The sequence below is a fragment of the Photinus pyralis genome, unplaced genomic scaffold (assembly GCF_008802855.1).
Source record: "Photinus pyralis isolate 1611_PpyrPB1 unplaced genomic scaffold, Ppyr1.3 Ppyr1.4_LG5, whole genome shotgun sequence".
NCBI classification, from domain to species: domain Eukaryota; kingdom Metazoa; phylum Arthropoda; class Insecta; order Coleoptera; family Lampyridae; genus Photinus; species Photinus pyralis.
The window spans coordinates 39,199,639-39,219,378 of NW_022170596.1; the positions used below are offsets into that span (position 1 = coordinate 39,199,639).

Here is a 19,740-nt window from a genome sequence, read left to right on the forward strand (position 1 = left end):
CCACCAGGAATTTGTTGAAAATGTAAGAAGGGGGCGTCTTGATAGGTGCAGACCTTTGGGCATCAGGGCAAGGGAAGCGATAGCAGAACTTGATTTGTCAGATCGGGAGGTCTTGCATCTGTCAAAGACAGCACGCCAGACCCTTGTGAAACGGAGAATGTGGGAGTACTGGGAAAGACAATGGGCAAACTCAGAAACTGCTCTGAGAAAGGTTAAACCGAATTTAGCACCAATGTTTTAATAAGTGCGGCAAGAATTGACCTGGTGAGGATATACATCAGATTGCGACTGGGACACACTGCTATCACACATGAATATTTACTTTCTAACTCTAACCGACCCCAGTGTGAAAACTGTGAAGTTGATCTGTCGTTAGAACACATAATGTGTCAGTGCCCACGCTACGAACAACAAAGAAGGCGACTCGACATTTGTGCAACAGTAGAGGCAAACTGAACAAGTGAAAAGTGTAGAAAGACGCTAATCTTTTTTAAAGAAATAGGACTCCTTAATAAAGTCTAATACTTTTAACTTACCTCGTAATAAAGGCCAATAGCCTCAGCAGCTGACGCCTAAGGAGGGGTTTTAGTGTGTATACCCAATATTCGGGGGAGCCCCACACTTTGTGCGTAAATGCATTTCCCCTCCTAAGAAAAAAAAAAAAATTATGCTAATACACCTTTCAGTACTGCAGAAATACCGCAGTCTGCAACCTAAGTTTTTTATTAAGTTATTTGGAAGACCTCATGCTTCTGTGTATAACTTGCAAAAATTGTACCAGGCTTACAAAAAAAACTGTTAAAGTAAAAAAAAGTTAAATGCTTTTGCCGGCAAAACGGTTACTATGATTCTTTTTGCGAATGTAGGTACATTTTATAAAAGATGTAAGATTGTCAAAAACGTTTTTTTATGAATTTTTAGCGCCGGGACGTCATACAAATTTTTTATTAAACATTTCGAAAGACTTCCTTTTTTGTGTACAATCTACAAAAATCCTAGGTTTTATTACAAAAAATTGGAGAAAAAATGTCAGAAATATTTTCTTCGGCAAAACGGTATAAAGAATGTGAAACTGTCACAAACTTTTTTTTAATATACGAATTTTTAGCGCCATCGCTTCATACAACTGGTTTTTCAAATTGTAACCCACATTTTGTATTAACTAGCGAAGTTTTCAAAGTGGTCAAATACAAGTACTATTGGAGCAACGTTACTCGACTGTAGACAATAAATGAATTATTAGTAATAAACATTGTGAATGATTTATTAGGGTTTAAAAGCATCTGCATAAGCGAAACCAATTGGGGTATAGCCGAGGGTCATTTTGTGAGTTGCGACTACCAGTTCCGTAACCTTATATTTAAATATCACTAACTTAATTAATTTGTATAGGTACTGGGTGACCCATTTATTTTAAAACAGTCGATTATTGCGGAAACTAGTGGGGATGATTTATATAAAATATTTTGCATATGGAGGGGCCCATTTAATGATGCTATGCATATTTTCACATAACTGTCCCTAAGGGTCAAGTGTAGGACGACTATTTTTTTTCCAATATAAACCTATACTTTTATTGAATATTCTTATTCTAAATCGAAAAATAATAAACTTTCGTTTTTTTCCCTACACTTACCATTTTTTGAAAGCACTCCTCTAAATGTGCGATTTTTGGTCTGAGCTAGGAAACTGTTCTGTCAAGAATTTGGTACATTTTTTTATTAATTTATTAATACAACGATGTACGGCATACAATAAAAAACCATATTTGGAAACTGTGGTCTTTGTTCAAAAACATAAAAAAAAAGTAAAAACAAAATCGGCAAATTTCTGACATATCTTCGGAAGTAATCGAAATTTTCTGGTTTTCTTTAAAGCATGATAATTACTCTTTAATTGCGTAGCTTTTCTCCAATTTGACAATCTTAGAATCCCCTATGGTTTCCGAGATCACCTTGATAGACATCCTTATGTTGAACACAGCGAATAATAATTCTCAAATAAAGTCTTATCAGTGTTATTAGTATACTATGAAATATGTTCAGATTCACACTTGACCTGTTTTACAATCTAGCACAACAATAGCAAAATGCAATTCTGTCATGCTTCTGTAATAAGCTCGAGCACCCCTAACATACGTGCACCTGTACGCTTTTCCGTTATAAATGTTCTTATTTCTCCTCCTACAGGCCTTAAATTCTGGTTCTGGGGTTTTATTTATCATGTTTCCGCAAAGTTCCGCCCAACGGCCAATAGAAAAATGATAAATAATTTATAATATCTCTCATTTTAATTGCGGAAAAGTGGTATTTAAATGGTCACACTTATATATGAGCAAGAGTAAGAACAAATAATTGTAATAATTATGGCAGCAATTCGCAGCAAGGTAAAGACCAAAACTTGTTTTACACGTACCTAGTTTACTGAATAAGTATAGGTAATTAAAAACAAACGCATTATCAGGACGATAATTAAGAGCTGCACCAAGCGAACATGACAATTCAGTGGCCTATTTACAACATTACTTGGCTACAGTTTCGCAAAATAAAGTTGATATTTGTAAAAATAAACTAACAACCAAATATTATTCAGATTCTATAAATACGAGATGCCCCCACCTATATCGAATCCCAACGAATGGCATCGAAACTCCAGGGCGCGATTTGTGAAACTGGACTTCACTTTAATTTAAAGTTTGTTACCGTTAAATTAAAAAGTGAGAAATTATTAGTGACTTAATTTATTGAAGAATATAGTGCGATTATGGCAAATTTAATTTGTGTTCGTTTAAATAAAGGTGACGCGCCATCCTGGGGATTTAGGTTACAAGGTGGAAAAGATTTTGGAACACCTCTAGTCGTTCAAAAGGTAATAATTTTGAATTTTGATTTTCAATTATATAAGAAAATTTTCAATTCGACGCCCCTGAATTTTAAAAATAAATGCTAAAATATGCGGATAAAAATAGAAGATGAGGATTTGCGATACATTTCAATAATGTGCAGAAACCGCTTATATAATGATTTTTATAAATTTACTGTTTTGTAATAATTTTCGATTAATTCGCACTATGAAGGAATTAAAAACATTTTTTCCAATCAGCGGAGCTGAAAGGGACGTCGGAAACGTAGAAAAATACGATTCTCATAACCTTCAGTAACAAGAAAAAACTGAGGAATTATACAATTGTTCAAAAAATTCCTTTACGTACTGCTAATTGAACAAAGGTTGCTAGTAAAATTTATCTATGTGACATATTAATTTATAAATACGCAAATAATAATCATCGAGATTAATAATTACTTTGTTTATCATTACGAAGGGCATTTAAATCAAAGCCACTTAAACACCATTGACGAAACACCTTGGGAGTTTCGGTATAAGAACCCACATTTATGTTAATGGCGGTAATTTAATATTTAAAAAGTTGTTAACAGTCGAAACTTGTCACATTAGTTTCGGATGCTCAATAATGCGCAATTAACATTTAAAAACTAACAATCACCGATGAGCAATTATGAAATATAAGCCAAAATTCAAAGAAATTGAAATTCAAAGGATCCGCTAATTGCAGATTACTTTCCAAGTGCACAAAGACGGAGAATTACATTTGAAACTAAAAAATGTAGGCAGCTACATAATTTTTGAATCTCTTATAGCCTGATATGGAGAAAACTGCAGTTATGTCATTTCATACGTTTTGCTTTCACTTTTTATATTCCCGTGACTTGACAAAATCGCTTAATTGCTATGAAATTTTGTGTACCGAAACTGGCTGATCGAGGATGATCGTTTTCTAACGCAGGCAAGAGTTGCATGCGGAAATGTTACGAAGAGGGATGATATAGGTATCAAAATCCAAAAGCAGGTCAAGGGCTCGACAGGTAAGTTCAAGGTGATTTTGAGCAAATCTGCAAGGTGCGACAAATGAGTTATGTTGACAGAACATCAGAACACCTTTTTGTCCATCCTTCACGTAGGCTTGGACACAATTAATGGCATAAATAAAGCGACTGCACTAGTACCTCGTATTAAAGAAGCGAAAGTTCGCTTGACATAAAAATTTGGAAATTTGGATACAATCTACCTTATTCAATGGGCGGTAAATAGTATTATCTTACTCCGAAATAACGGCGACTAATTTTTTATCACATTTATAGTTCTCCACTTCTTCCGCCACCAATACCAAATTTTCTATGTTCAACTTTTTTGGGCCTCGCAAATTTGATTTACGTTGCTATCATAAAAATGAATCTGCATCTTCTACTTTTCCAGCCACTACTATTAAGAATACGCATATTGCGAAAACCCCTTAATCTAGCCCTTAATAATTTTCTTCTGTAATTCTTCTGCGACCGCAATACTTTTTTACCAATGAAAGTCCCTTTTCCCAATTTTTTCCGTTATGAAAACCAAAAAATAAGCAGGTCGCGCGACAACTTTCTGGTCTTTTTTTATCAATTTAGCTTTTTTGCGCCGGCACCAATTTTATCCTCGTTTTGTCTACCATTTTCTTTTCTCCTCATCTTCCTTTTTCTTCTTCCGCTATTAACACAAAGTATAAGTATGCCGCCATACAACCCTTTAATCATTTTCTATGAAATTTAACTTTCTGTGCCCGCATAAATGTGTGTCTCTCTTTCCTTTCCTTTTTTCCTAATTCTTACGTGATCAATACCAAAAATTAGCATGCCGCAACAACCCTCTGGCCACTTTCTTTCAATTGAACTTTTATATGCCCGTAACAATTTTTGCTACCTTTTAAAGATCCTTTTCTTCTACTTCTCGCAAAGTTCTTCATCCTTTAAAGTCCTCTTTCCTCATTTCTTCCACCACGAAAACCAGTCATTAGTAGGTCGCAAAGCGACGAACTTCGGTAGTAGGTAAATCCGCGCACAAATGGCACGAAAAAAATTAAATAAGCAGTAGCGGAATCATGATTATAATTTAATTAACAAGAAAAATAAATAAAGTTAGAAATTAGTCACTAAAAGATGTGAGCGGACGAAATTAGCGGCGCACACCAATTTCCCTAAGCGGGAACAGTAAATAATCGGATTCGGTAGTGGTATCGACGACAAAGCAAATACAGGAAAGCGAAACAATATCTTGTAATTATTGTAATTTAATAAACTCTGCAATAAACTTACTCTTCACCTATTTTCTGGTTTAATACTACATACCAGCAGTACAATAACCGAAGTTCTACTGTTCATGTCGTCAAAGAGATTCTTCTATCATCCCATGAACGCAAACCGAAATGAACTTTACATTTACCGATTTTTCAATGTCAAACGACATAATTGCTTACACAATGATTGGAAGGTACATTGGTTGAGCTAGCCGAAGAGATCTGACTGCGAAGTTTCCAAGTGGACACTGGGTCGGGTTGCTAGAGTAGCATTCAAAATAGAAGAAACAATTAAAATGGGTAAGGTTTCCGTTAAATATCTTAAACTTTTTGGCACATTTCTAAAAACTACTGAACACATGCATCGTTATTTTGCTGTATAGTTTGATTTTGCAGTAGTTGCATGCTACTCTGTGCCATAAAATTATGTGCTCATGGTTTTCGAGTTTCGATTACAGAATGGGACTTCACCCCAATACTTGATGTTCGTAATTCAATTCTGTGCCATTTTTGCCATATTATACCAAACGTGTGATGGATATCAAACCATCGTATGACTGGATTTTATAGGAATATGGGTTGACGTGTGCATATTATTGTTAGAAAACACTTGGTCAAGCCAGGTCCAGGAGTCTGAAAGATCCAATTGATTATTAAAACGCCCCTTACTTATTATTTAAGGAAATAGACATCCTACGTCGCATGGGTACTTGAAAGTAGCACCCCTGCCTTTTCCCTCACTTAGCTAAATTGTGGAACGGTCAAAGAAACATCCTCAGGTGTTATGTTGTAGGCTTAGGTAAATTCGAAACAATAAACACTTAAAAGTCACGTTATCATATACTTGGGTATTTTTTATGTAATCATCCCAAGCAAACCTTGTGTCTATAAGTAGCACATTTGTAAACGGGTACAAATCACAAAATTTGTAAGTATGAAATAAACACGCGATTAGGTTATCGATCTGTGTACATATCAAGTATCAAGTTTGATAAAATATTATTTGCCTTTTACCTACATTGCTTATATCTTCAAGGAAGTTTGTTTAACGGCGGTCCTCAAACTGTAATAGCCGGAAATTTTACATACGATGCAAGCTGCGCTATTTTTGAATATTAATTTGCAAGTAAAAAATGTAATTAATCATTGTTTGCCGAAATAGATTCTATATTAAGCATGATGTTTAACTTTGTTAGCTCAAAACGTTTATAATACTATCGCCGAATTGTTACAGAAGGCATGTAGATTGAATCATTGTATGTTTTAAGACGCAATATCTATGAAATTGCCGAAGTTTTTACATTACTCATTCTGCACAAAAGCATTCCAATCGCATTGAATAATTTATAAATCTATAACTTGTAGTGTGCCATTTATTGGGATTGTGTTTTAGATTGACCACGTTGTAGTAACATCAATAAAAAATAATTAAAACCAATTTACACTCTGTGCCCACATTTAAGTACAATGGATTCATTCGTGAAATTTTTGGGTAGCCACAGTGGGGATAGTAAATCAATCTTTGCTGAAACCAATTTATTTCACTTAGAAATAAATTCAAAATATCTATATTTCTTTGTTTTTTCTCTTCTTCTTTCATTTCTTCTCTCCTTATTTCTACATCTCAATCTCGTTATTATTTTTATACTATTTCATTTCCTTTGATATTGTACGTGGCATATACTTCGTTATCAGTTCCGTATGCCTTTTCTTCTCTCGTCAAGATGTTATCCATATTATGTTGAAGCAATAATTGTATGGCTCGATTTGCTAGTTCTTCCTCAATGATTTCTCCTTCTTTCTCTCTATCACTTCCCAGGTTCGATTCCCGGGCCCACCAACAAAACGATCTTTGGCAATTTCTTCTTCTAGGTTGACACAGAGTAGCGTAATGCTTGCCACGTTACCTGCTTAGAAATGTATGTTTCTGGTTATGACTGAGCTAAAGCAAGTTGTCCACACACACTCATCGTGTAAAACGACGCTAGGTGGTTTTGACGCGGGCCTATTACATCTAACTTTTTTTTTTCTTTTTGGTTAATCCTTTGCTTCATTAATTATTGGCCTGTGGTATTCCAGATGTGTGAATTTCTGTTTTTTCTTCCTCCCTCCCCATTTCTCCTAACCTCTTCCAAAGTCTCATAATCTTCGCTTTAGCGATTCCGTATTTCGTAGTATCGCTTTATTCTTATCTGTTCTTCCTCTATTACTATTATTATTGTATCGTCCGCGTATGCCAGGTGCAGGACTCCTCGTTACAATTGCTCCACTTTGACCATATCCTAATTTTTATGTTAAATAGTGTTGGACTGAGATGGATACCCATAAGGAAGTCCTTGATTTGTGGAAACAACCTTTGAGTCTTGCCCTCCTAGCTTTTATTCTGTTTTTTTAGTGTTATGTCTATTTTTCTTTTCCATCATTTTCCTTTTATTACCTCTCTTTAGTTCTATGTGTGGCGTATATCCAAATCTAATTTTCTACGTTATGCTTCCCTCTCTTGAGCATCTTCTTTGACACTCAATCTCTTCTCTTGGCATCTCTTCCCCTTTCTTTCTTGCAAAATGTTCTTCTATTGATCCCCCATTTCTGTTTCTGTTCATATTTTTTCTTCCTTTTCTATTTATCAACGTTCAGAAACTTTTTTTCTGTTTTGATTCACGTTATATTCTTCTTGTGTTTTCATTTTTTTGTTTTGCTAGTTTTTTTGTAACTTCTTATTGTTTTATTAACTCTCTCTCTTTTATTTCCCTCCTTGCTTTTTCCATTTTTTCTTATCTATACAATTCCTGATTCTTTTTGTTTTCTTCTGCTTATTTCCATGTTCTTGCGTTTCTGATATTCTCCTTTACCTTTTTCCACTCTTCCTCCGCAGTATTCTTCTTTCTTCCAGTTTTTTGTAATTCTTCACACTTAACTCTGTCCATATCGGAACTGCTCATTATCTTTGTGACGTTAAAGTGCGGCGACTTCTCCTATTTCCCTTTTTAAAATTATCTCTACCGGCTGGTGATACAATTTCGTCCTTTTTAGTAGGGGAGTCCAATGGGTTCTTTTACGTTTTTAATTTTTCGCTTTCTATTCTGTATTTCACTCGCACTTTCCCCTTTCTATCGCCCTCTATGATTTCGTTCTTCATTATACTTCATCCTCTCACTTTCTCTTCTAATAGCAATTTTCCCCTTTTATTGCATATATTATCTCTGGGCGTTTTCTCTTATTTGGCCTTCCCTTTCACACCTATTCTCTTTCACTCCTTATTGTAGAGTTTAGATCTGCTTCCAATGCAATCCCCTCCCCCCCCCCCCCCTCTTTCACCTGCTCTATATAAATTGCACTCTTCTTTCCTGCATGTCTCCCTCCTAATATATTACCTTTTGGCTTTTACCCCCTTCACGAATTGGTTCTTTCATGTGAACTATTTCTGTATCATATGTTCTTCCTCGATCCATGGCGGTAATTCAATCAACCTAAACACCAAAAACTTCAATTGACATGTAAAACTAGAGAGAAACAAAACGACCCGTGCCAATTATGAACAAGATGACATCTCTCATAAGGCATAAACTAATGGACAGTGAATTAGATGGGTTCGATACATAGGTAGTTTGTTAATACCTATGTCATGAATACGGCACAAAATAGAGCATAACAAGAGAACGATTTTGAAAAAGAGCAATTCTATATAGGGATATGTTAACGGAGCGCCCTTTCGCAAAATAGTAGGTGCTTTACGGTCTAAGCTCCCCAGCAAGTTTAATTTAAATTTAATTCCAACGTGAAGTTATTACTAACGTAAATATATTAGAAAATTAGAGTGTAATTCGCATACTATTTCAGTGTTTTACTCATCATGTTAAAAATAACATTTAGATTAATATCGATTAAAAATAAATTCATATAAATAACGTCCAAAAATAAATGAAATATCTCAAGTATCTAAGTAGGACAACAACCTCTTTAATAAAATTCAAAAGTACCCCCTAAGATGTTTAAGTTCTCAAGTGGTAGGTATTCATAGCGAGTTTTTATAATTTAAGTAGGTATTTATTATTATTTTGTTCCATTTTTCAGCTCGCAAAATCAAGGATAACGTCTATAAAAGGTTGTGCATTTAAGGTGGTGACCATTTATAACAAATATTGTAAACAAAGCTGCAATAAATTGTGACCTTATGGCGCTTGGGTATATAAGTTCAAGTGCAAACTAAAAATGCTCATTTCAATATTTGTGCCAAGGTTAATTAAATTGTAATAATGGCCCCATTGTATTCTTTTTTCAAGACGTTTATTACAATAAAACGAATAGCAATGGTAATTTGTTGCGGCGAATTACTACTAATGAACTATATGGTTTTTTTAGAATACTATAAGTAATTTTCTAGAATTAAATCATGGTTTTACGTAATCTCAGTTGCTTAATATTACTATTTGGGAATGCTTTGTTTACGCCTACGGATTTTTTAAATTATCTTTATTTCAATTCCGTTGGCAGTCGTGCAATAGCTTGAAACATTATTTTAGCTATTTATTTCGCACGTGCTTTCTTCTTTTTGAATCGACAAAACAACGAGCAAAATCCAGAGTTTCACCATAAGTTTATTATATTACTTGTGGAATAATCCATAGTTTTTTTTTAAGTAATTTACGAGTAGTTGGTACCGTGTTGAGTGACAGTATCTGGGTAATCATTTACAAAACAAACACTTCTGAGCATACTTTTAAACAACATTTTGTCGACTGCCAACTTTTCTGATCCGATCCTACCTATACATACATTTGGAAGTAGAAGCGGGACCTTCGCTTTTAACATTTTTTATTTGATTGCTGCTTGTATTTAATACTGCCACCAATGTTATGTTAACTTTAAGAACAATTTTAATATATAGAGTAAAATGTACGCGAAGTAAATTGTATCAGCTGTAAATCGGAAATTGTTGATGTCTTTATTAACAATTAATCTACCATTATCAATCATTATTCCGCTTTGCTCTAGTTGCCATTTAAGTACTTCTCGGTAGGTACATTAATGTTTATAGTACTTACCTCAAGTTGATAATATGTGGGAGACTTTTTGATATACTGATTTAAGCTAAACTAGGGTTGTACCTACCTATACTTTCTATCTAAACCAAGACAGCCAACTGCTATCCAAATCTGATACTAAGTATTTATTTTTTTTTAGATCTTGTAAATAGCCAGGCAAATCCAAAGTACAAGGCCTTCATTTCAATTATACTCTTGCTAATTTTAATACAAGACGGTAAAAATACGTTAAATGAAGGAAAGGGATGTTAAATGACAGGCAGTAAATCAGAACACTTACATGGAAAAAAGCAATCTAGCTTATTTCCAATGAGGAAAAATACGTTTGATGGCAACATGTTAGATTTTCAGTTTTTAGACTGCCAAAAGCATTTTCCATGCCCACAAATCAGTTATACTATTTACCTATGTTAAATTTAAGTTAAACTTCAAGTTGGACCATTTCCAATCGTGTAAAATTTTTTTTCCACATAAATCACCTGAAAGTGGTGGAAGACCGTGTCTGCATAGACATTTTGAGGCGGATCTTTCTGAATGAGCATCCAGTAAGAATTGTATTGGAATCCTCCTACTCTCTGATATTGCACTGCCCTGCTTCCTCAGCTCAGTGTATGATGCTCTGGATCTCAAGTCTAAAATTCTTTCATTAATGGACGACGAGGCTCCAGCTCACCTTCAGCTGGAAGCTTGAAAAGTTGCACACACCGAGACATCCCCCCCATCCTTCCATTCAATAGAGCTGGGATAGTAACAATATTGATCTTATCAAGTCTTCCCAAGTTGAAGTTAAATCGGCCGCTGACAAAGCTCGTCTCCTCGCAATAGAGTCTCCATTAGGAAGCGCCTGACTGCAATGCTTTTCCTCGTCGCAACTCGGTACTCTCATGGATAGTCAGGATTTCCAAACCTGCATCGCACTACGCCTTGGTATCTGTAGGTTCCAACGCCACACCTGCACTTGGAAGTCGAAAACAACTACCACCATGAGCTCAGCTGCATCGCAAGTAAAGGGCGCTTTTCCAGGCACACAGGAACTGAACCACATTATTCACCGTGCTCTTACTTCCACCAAAATTTCTTCCATTCTAGAGCCCGCTGACCTCTCTGGGGTATCGCCTGCGCGAACACACTCGCGCAATGATACCTGGACCTTAAGCGAGATTCAAGGAAGACGCAAGCACGTGAAGTACAAATACCGCAAACTACAAAATTTCATCTTTGTCGTCATAGCCTTCGAAACTCTTGGACTATTCAGCGCCGAAGACCTTAAATTTGTATTAACAACTGGGAGAAATTTTATAAAAGAACCAGATGGCCCTCGCGCCTAGAGTTTATTCATTCATAAACTCTTGCAAATCAACAGGGTAACGCAGCAATCATCAGAGGGACCGCTCCCGATCGTCCAGCGATGGACGAAATATATTTATTATAAATAATATTCCCCTCAAAATAAAATGTATAGATCAATTTCGATTGCAAACAGATCTTCGAATAGTTTGATGTCGAAAATCCCGATTCTATTGGTACACACAAATGTACAAAATGTATAAGAACACCGCGAAAATATTTGGGTCAAGTTCATGGAATGTTAGACATAATTTCGAATAAGTCCACCTGTCCATTCGTGTCGCGAACTACATTAGTGCTCTTGACCATTGACGTCTTCTGCTTATGCTTATTTTGAGGTACAAATGACAAAGTGAAGTTTTAAATTTGGGACACCCTGTATATTAAGATGGTACTCGTCGTCGTCGATCGTCAAATCTCACTCTAATCACTATAGCTGTCCCGCGGGCGGCCCAGGCTCGATTCCTGGCCAATGCCAGAATTTTTTTAATTTCATATATTTAGCATTTCTACATTTTGCTAGGGCTAGACTAATGCTGATCGACGATGTAGGATGTGACCCGTAGGGCGTGATATTTCCAGTTTTTTTATTGACGGCAATGTGAGTGTTCAGCAAAGTCGAGCAATTTAAATTAAAATTAAGTATTTTACGAAAACCCTCTTATGAATATCAATAAATTATCAATTAGTTATTTATGTATCAAGGGCATTAAGGCGATATTTATGCCGATGGCGACAGAAGGGATTAGAGTCGTCCGAGGGTTAAATATCGACTAATGCCTGAGGTGCATACAAAATTTTATTTTCCATAGTTCCAAATAATGTATTTCCAATATACGAATGTAATGATTATTGTTTGACCAACGTTAAAGTGCTTCATACGAATCAAGCAGCATCTCTTTTTATTACATAATAAACTCAATCAATATATTTGACAGGCCGTTTGATGGCATAATGAGATGACAATCCATTATGACCTCGGACGTCATACACAGCTTTATATATTAATATATATCATAGGGCAGACATCATTGGCATATAATAGCCAAATAAAATATAAAAATATTTTCATCTGGAGTTTGTTGCCTCGGTCCCTTGCACACACGTGTCTTTGCCGATCAGAACTTTTATCACCGCGGCGGATGCATGATCAAAAATCGAGTCAACAAATTTCACAGGCTATAGTGAAATATTAGGTCAATTTGTGGAATATTATTGCAGTGTGTGCAATATTGCACATGTGGTACCTCTGATGTTGGAGTAATTTCCCCTGCGATGGAATAATCGATACAGCAAAATTCGCATAGCATATCTTTAAAAGCACGCGACTAAAGCATCAAATCAATGTGAGAGGTATAAAGAAGTTTAAGGAGAGAATCTAGTGGAGAATCTGAGCAAATGAAAAGAGCTCACCGAGACCATGAAATGAACTTCAGATAAACTCGGGAAGAATGTGAAGAGTAATTAGGAAAGTATACAAGGGACTTGAGTAACTTGGAAACAACTTCAAAGTCTTAAAAGAGAAGCTTGAAGGGAACTTGAACGAAATTTAGTACGTTCGTGAAAAAAACTGGAGAGGAACCTGCGCGAAGGGCGAGAGCATTGAGGGGAAGTTGATAACCTGAGAGCAACTAGAGAAAAAGAACTTGAGAAATGATTAAGAAGAAATTGATCGCATCATGAAAGGATCATGATCGGGATTTGAGAACATGCAATATTAGGTACTTGAGGATGAACCTTGAATTGGTAAATTTAAACGTAAGATAAGAAGAAATTTAAAATAAAGAATTTGATTGAAACTTGAAAGAAGCTTGATAGACACTAATTAAGAAAAGCTTGAGGAGAGCTTGAAAAACCGTTTCATTCAGTTTAAAGATGCATGGGTAGAACTTTAGAAACACACGACGAAACTGAGAAGAATTTTAGATTGCGATGAACGTACCTACCTTAAAACAAAAATGAAAAGTGAACGTGAAAATCATTTAAGAGCTTTACAAGAATTGTATGGCTAATTCAATGAAAAAGTTAATTAATTATTGAAGTCAATTCTTAGTCTGGCGGAAGTAGTTTCACGTCGACATTGTTATAGTACGCATGTGGCAGCCCTTCCGTTCATGCTAAACAGAACTACACTAAAAAAAACATTGCAAAAGATCGACTACTATAAATGTTCTCATTATGCGTACATTATAGCGGATTTTTTTTGTAAATGTCCGCTGAATTTATTATTATATTATTGACTGAAAAGCTCTATTATGAAAAATGTAAGTACTCGTAAAGTGTTCTCCACCTGTAACATCATACCAAAACTCGTCGATACCTGTTGGTATACGTATATGCTTATAAAATTACGAAATTCTACTAATATAATAATATAATATAATATAAAGTTTATTATAATTACAATTTGCAAAACTGTAAAACTACCATTATTTCCACATTCATCTCGCTTATACCTCCTACCTCCGTTAGCTTCTGAGATTCTTGTGGTTAAAATCACCAAAACTCACCCCTAAACCTTATTTTGGCCCCGTCTAAATGCCCATTGCCTATCCATAGTACTCTTTGTAGCTACTTACGTAACTAGTTATTATTAGTGCATCATAGTTTTAAAATTATTATTATTATTTCCATTTTATAGCATAAGGCAAAATTCCACTACTATCGTTTTATGAGCCAACAAACCTTGTTTGATTTATGATCTGCTTCACTTGCTAAGAAATTTAATGTAAACTGGCGTAATTACCGAGAAAGAAATCCGCAATTAAACGTGTAGATTACCCGTAGACAATCGAATGTTGGGGGTATTAATATCATTTATGCAGATGCAACTTGCCGACTTGAGACTTTTTGCTATTCCTGGAAGATCATCTCACAAAAAAAGTACAAAACTTCGTGGCATTTCCGTTGAAGTGCGAAATTGTAGACAGACCTTGTTTTATTTTAACGTTTTGCGACAACGTATTGTAAACCATCATAATTTTGTTTGAATGCAACTTGTTTTATACGTACCCCCATCATACTTACCAGTTAGACAGGGAGTTCCTTTTTATTATCTAATAGTAGCATGCCAAGATAATTGCGCGCTATTTATCAATGGACAAAACAACGGAAATTATTATTATAGTCATTATGCAAGCATGTCTAGCGTGTTCAAAGATATGTGATAACGTTAAGTGCAGTACAGTACTTACAATATAAATAGAACTTATTCAGAACGCCATTACCTTGAAATTACGCATATGGGACATTAAAAATTACAGTGCCTAACTTCAATTTTTTCAATACCAGACTCCTTTATAGATAAATATCTGTAATATAAAAATAAATTCGTCGAGAAATTCGTGGTGTATTTACCTTCCCCAAACAATTTTGTGCGTACCCAGAGATGAAAGAAATTGCACCTCAAAATATGCAAGCACAAAGATGCGTATCCTCAATACTAAGGCACTTAATACAGGGGGCATACTCGTCCGCCATTTTGGGTCTAAAAGTTTAGCGGGAAATTCAATTTACTATAAAGTTAAATGTATTTAGATGACCGTTTGTTGGTTACGGTACGTTATGCGGATCCCGAGCTAGGATTGTGAAATGAGTAAAAATGGTAGAGGGTACCTCAATTAAGCGTTTCCAACAAAAAAATTTGTAGAAGAAGCCCGAAAATTTGAGAAATTTTACTTTAAAGTTGAGTGCATTTCGACGAAATGTGGGGTTATGTTACTTGTTACTTCATATTTTCATTATGCATACGTTGGTCAAACTGTATGCACTTTTTGTGCGCGGTTTTTAAAAAATGTCTGTATGTACGTATGTATATGTGTGTGAGGGTGTGTGTGAGGGTGTGTAGGTATGTGTGCTGCATGATTCTGGTAAACAAGGTTCTGTCGAAACTACAAGTCCGATTTGGTTGAAACGTGAAACCCCTACATGGTCTTGAGAGCTGAAAATTCTTGATTTGTCCAATTAATTAATAAGTACAATGTGATCACAATGATCGAGTCACCTTTGACAGTTCATGCGATTTATTTATCCAAAACAACTTATAGATTGTCTAGCGTGTTCGATAACGTTAAGTGCCAGTACTTACAATATAAATAGAACTTATTCAGAACGCCATTACCTTGAAATTACGCATATGGGAGTGCCTAACTTCAATTTTTTCAATACCAGACTCCTTTATAGCTGTAATATAAAAATAAATTCGTCGAGAAAGCAAACAATTTTGTGCGTACCCGTTGCGTATCCTCAATACGCTCACGTAATTTTTTCGAAATTTGTCATTATAAAGGGATAATGCAAAACAAAGTAAACACAATAATTCTTGTCAAAATATGACTTCTTTATCACTCTTTCAAAATTGTTCAATGATCAATCTTCTTCTGGCTGTGGGGGCACAAAAATCTGTTTCGCCATTTCTTGAAATATTTGCATCCACTGTGGATGTCCTCTCCATTAGGTCTGTCATCTCTTAACATTTATAAGTGTATACTCCAATGTCGACTAAATTGGATAATGATACTCTTCATCCAAGATAAGGATGTCTATCATGGCGATCTTCGAAACCAGAGAAGATACGATTATCCTGCTTTAAATAAAGCCAGAAAATTCCGACTACTTCCGAGGATATGCCAGAAATTGGCCGATTTCGTTTTTATTTTTTTCTGATGTTATTTTGAACAGATACAGAAAAATTAAAAAAATGCCACCTTTGAGCTCTACAATGCAGCATTGAAAAATGTTTAATTTCAATACAACGTTTCATTTCGGAGAAATGATCTTCAACTTCATTTTTTTATATGAACCGTAATAAAGTATATAGTATATACATCATTGTACTCGTATATACTATATACTGTGTTGTGTTGAGCCTTGAGTACATTTTTTTGTTACGAGTACAATGATGTACGATAATCAAAAGAAAACAAAATTTGGAAACGATTGGTTTCAACAGGATGGTGCATTCGCGCACAACGCGTTCAATAGATATACCCGCACGATTAGGTCGGGTGCACCATCCTGTTGAAACCAACAGTAGTAAAGTTGTAGTCTTTTATGTGCCGTACATTGTTGTATTCGTAATAAAAAATGCTGCTCAATACAGTATGTGGGCAAGTGGTAATCAGAAAGTGTTTTTTTTATCTATTCAAATAACATCTGCATCTGCACAGAATGTTTGACGTCTCTTAAATTTATTAAGAGGTATTGTTAACTTCTTGAAGTACTGTATTGGAATATAAATAGGTAGCATATCTAGGGTGAACTTTTTATTAACATTTATTCTAATTTTCGTATCAACCGCCGATTGAGCATGGTATAGGACAAGGGCTGCTTGTCGCATATTCCATGGGTCGCATTTGTTGCTTTTGCATGGACCACCCTTTTCGTATAGACCACCATTCAAATCTTATTTGGGAAAGGGCTGCTTGTCGCATCCTCCATGGATCGCAGTTTTCGGATCAACCACCTATTGAGCATCGGCCCCCCTTTTAAATCGTATTTGAGAAGAAACGCTTATCGCATCTTCAATGGATCGCATTCTTCGCACACTGTAATCTTTTTTATCAAGCGTCCACTCGTAGCGATCACCGATTGAGCATCTACTGCCCTTTAAGTCGGATTGGGGTAGGGATGTGTTGTATCTTCCATGAATCAAATTTTTCGCAACAGCCGCTGCTTTTACATGGACCGCCTTTTTTATCCACCGCCCTTTTGATCTAATTGGGAAGAGTTTCCCGTCGCGGTTTGCAAATAGATAACACCTGCTGCTTTTGCACGGGCAGCTTTTTTCCTATACACCGTATTTTAATCGAATTGGACAGGAGTTTCTTCGTGTGTCTTCCAACATCTATACCAATGATCAATAACAAATTCCTACGGCAAATCTTGACCACAGAATGGAAGAATCGTAGGATTATAAGAAAACTTTGCTAGCTTTGCACTTCCGTTATGACTTTATGAGTGAGGTATTCGCCGGTGGCCGAATGGTATGTCGAAGATTCTTTACAGAACAAAATTGTAATTGGAATGTGTTAAGAAAAACGAAAGCACATCTTAAACACAGTGATCTCTATTGCTTCAGGTTTAAATGAAGAACGTGTTCCTTCTATAGGAAACAACAGCACAAATTGTACGTTTAATTTAACAATAATTAAAGATGTAATGTAAGACTGTTGATTTTGAACCGATTGTTTTTAAAAAGGCGTCGGTAAGTATTTTTGCTGTTCTGTTTTTAGATCGGTAAGTAATGTTGGCGTCGTCGTAATTATAGCAACTGTCATGGAAACACACATGGGAAATAGTCAGAAATGACCGATCGCGCAAAAGGGCGGAGTTTTGCAGTTGGAATTTTTTCACATTTCGTTTAGTGGAATTTTTTGATCTCTTCAAAAGACCATTTACCCAAGTCAATATTACTCCTTCCTAACATTCTTCTCAAGTTCATCTAAGGTTAACTTTTTTACAGTTTTGCTAAATTCCTTGTTAATCGTCTCTTAAGTTCATCTGAACAAGTTCTTTTCGCGTTATCTTCATACTTCCGCTTGAGCTTCTCTCAATTTCCTCATAAACCGCTTCGAGTTGTGGTCAAGTTCCCCTTAAGTTCCTCCCTCGAGTTCTTTAGCTTCCCTCAGATTTCCATCAAACTTACTCTCAAAGTCCTATTAAGTTTCCCTAAACTTCGTTTCATTTCATAAAAGATATACCATATTGCTTTTTCTTGCTAAATAATAAGTTCAAGATTTTCCATACATGGAACTCAGTGAAAAACCTATACAACACTTTAAATTACTTGTTTAGTATCATTGTGAGAACAATCTTAATAAGTCTGAGTACTCAGGGAATGTATACGTATCTTGTTAATAAATTTAACATGCCTCTTTCCTGTCATTATATCCACTCACGGCTGTGCCATCAGTCTTATATCACCTAGGGCTCTTATACAGCTTTGGGTCCACAGACTATAGCCCTATACCCCATTGTGCTTTGTGGATAATCCGCCACTCTTCAGCAAATAAAAACAATACTACGGTGTGTCCATGTTTCATACTAACATTTTTCTTCCACACCCTTAATATGTTAGGTACTGCAAGTGAAATACAGGCATTTACAGGCTATGGGACCACTTTTTATAGATGGACTACTAACTGGATAGCCTCATATGAAAGGTAATGGCAAAATATTGTTATTACACTTCATATCAGGCCATTACACGCAGTAGTAATTTAATATTTTCTTACTACTTACCTAGTAACATTTTGTTATGATTACGATAATCGAGCAAATATTTAAAAAAGTCAACTTGGAAAGCTCCAGCGACGTCGAACTAGGTATAAAATAGAATTGTTACATTACTGATAACTAGACATGTAAAATGTTTTAAAATATTTGAATGTTGTCAATGAAAAGTGAAATTGTCTGAAAGACAGTCTGGAAATATATTAATGCCATACAGATACAGGTTGTTAAAAAATCAAATTAAACCCTTTATTTTACAAAACCTTAGACTAATGGGTGAGACCTATTGGTATTTAGATAAAATGTTTTGATTGACTCAAACAATAGCTTGAAAGACGTCTCTGATTACAGGATATAAAAAGCATCCTGATCATCAACTGGCGAAGCATGCCAGAACTATTTTTAGATGATCTACTGATAAATACGTACATTTCGACGTGTAGACGGTTGGAAGCGCCTAGCAATGAACTATATTTTCTTATTCCCTGTTCATTAATCGTTTATCCAGTTTGTTTTTTTGGAAATATCCGCCTTCGCACTGTATATACAACACCTACTGCAAACGATCGATGCCTAAAGTTAGGGTGGCGTGGGACTTCCGTCGATCTTGCATTCGTCCAAAACTCAAAATTAGACCGGCCAAATTCTCCAATATTATTGTAATCCGAAACGGACGCGTCCACGGTGCGCACGGCCCAGCGCTTTTGAAATATATTATAAATAGCCAATTCCGCTTAGCCGGACCAACGCAATCTGACTGTACCGGCAGTCGGTCATTATATAAATATAATTTTCTCGCACGTACTTTTCTCCACCTTTAATACTGATCCATTAGAATTGCATTCTAGCACGAATAATTAGAGCGCTCTTAAATTAAGTATGTATGTGAATGTTAAGTGTACGCATTTAAGGAGGTCGTAAAACCTATTTTGAAATGCATTAATCTCTAGCGAGTTACGTGTGACTGTAACAAAAAAAAGAACG

At 35.6% G+C, this 19,740-nt stretch overlaps 1 protein-coding gene across 2 annotated transcripts in view; it reads left to right on the plus strand.

The window, feature by feature from the left end:
• Positions 1–2,556: 2,556 nt before the first annotated feature.
• LOC116170347 (PDZ and LIM domain protein Zasp-like) overlaps positions 2,557–19,740 on the plus strand; it is a 34,746-nt gene continuing 17,562 nt past the window's right edge. Inside the window, exon 1 of one of the 2 annotated variants that reach the window (XM_031486673.1) lies at positions 2,557–2,868. In XM_031486673.1, coding sequence (XP_031342533.1) covers positions 2,764–2,868 — 105 coding nt within the window. In that variant the 5' untranslated portion in view covers positions 2,557–2,763. The remainder of the gene's footprint in view (positions 2,869–19,740) is intronic. The other variant, XM_031486674.1, reaches the window with a different exon arrangement.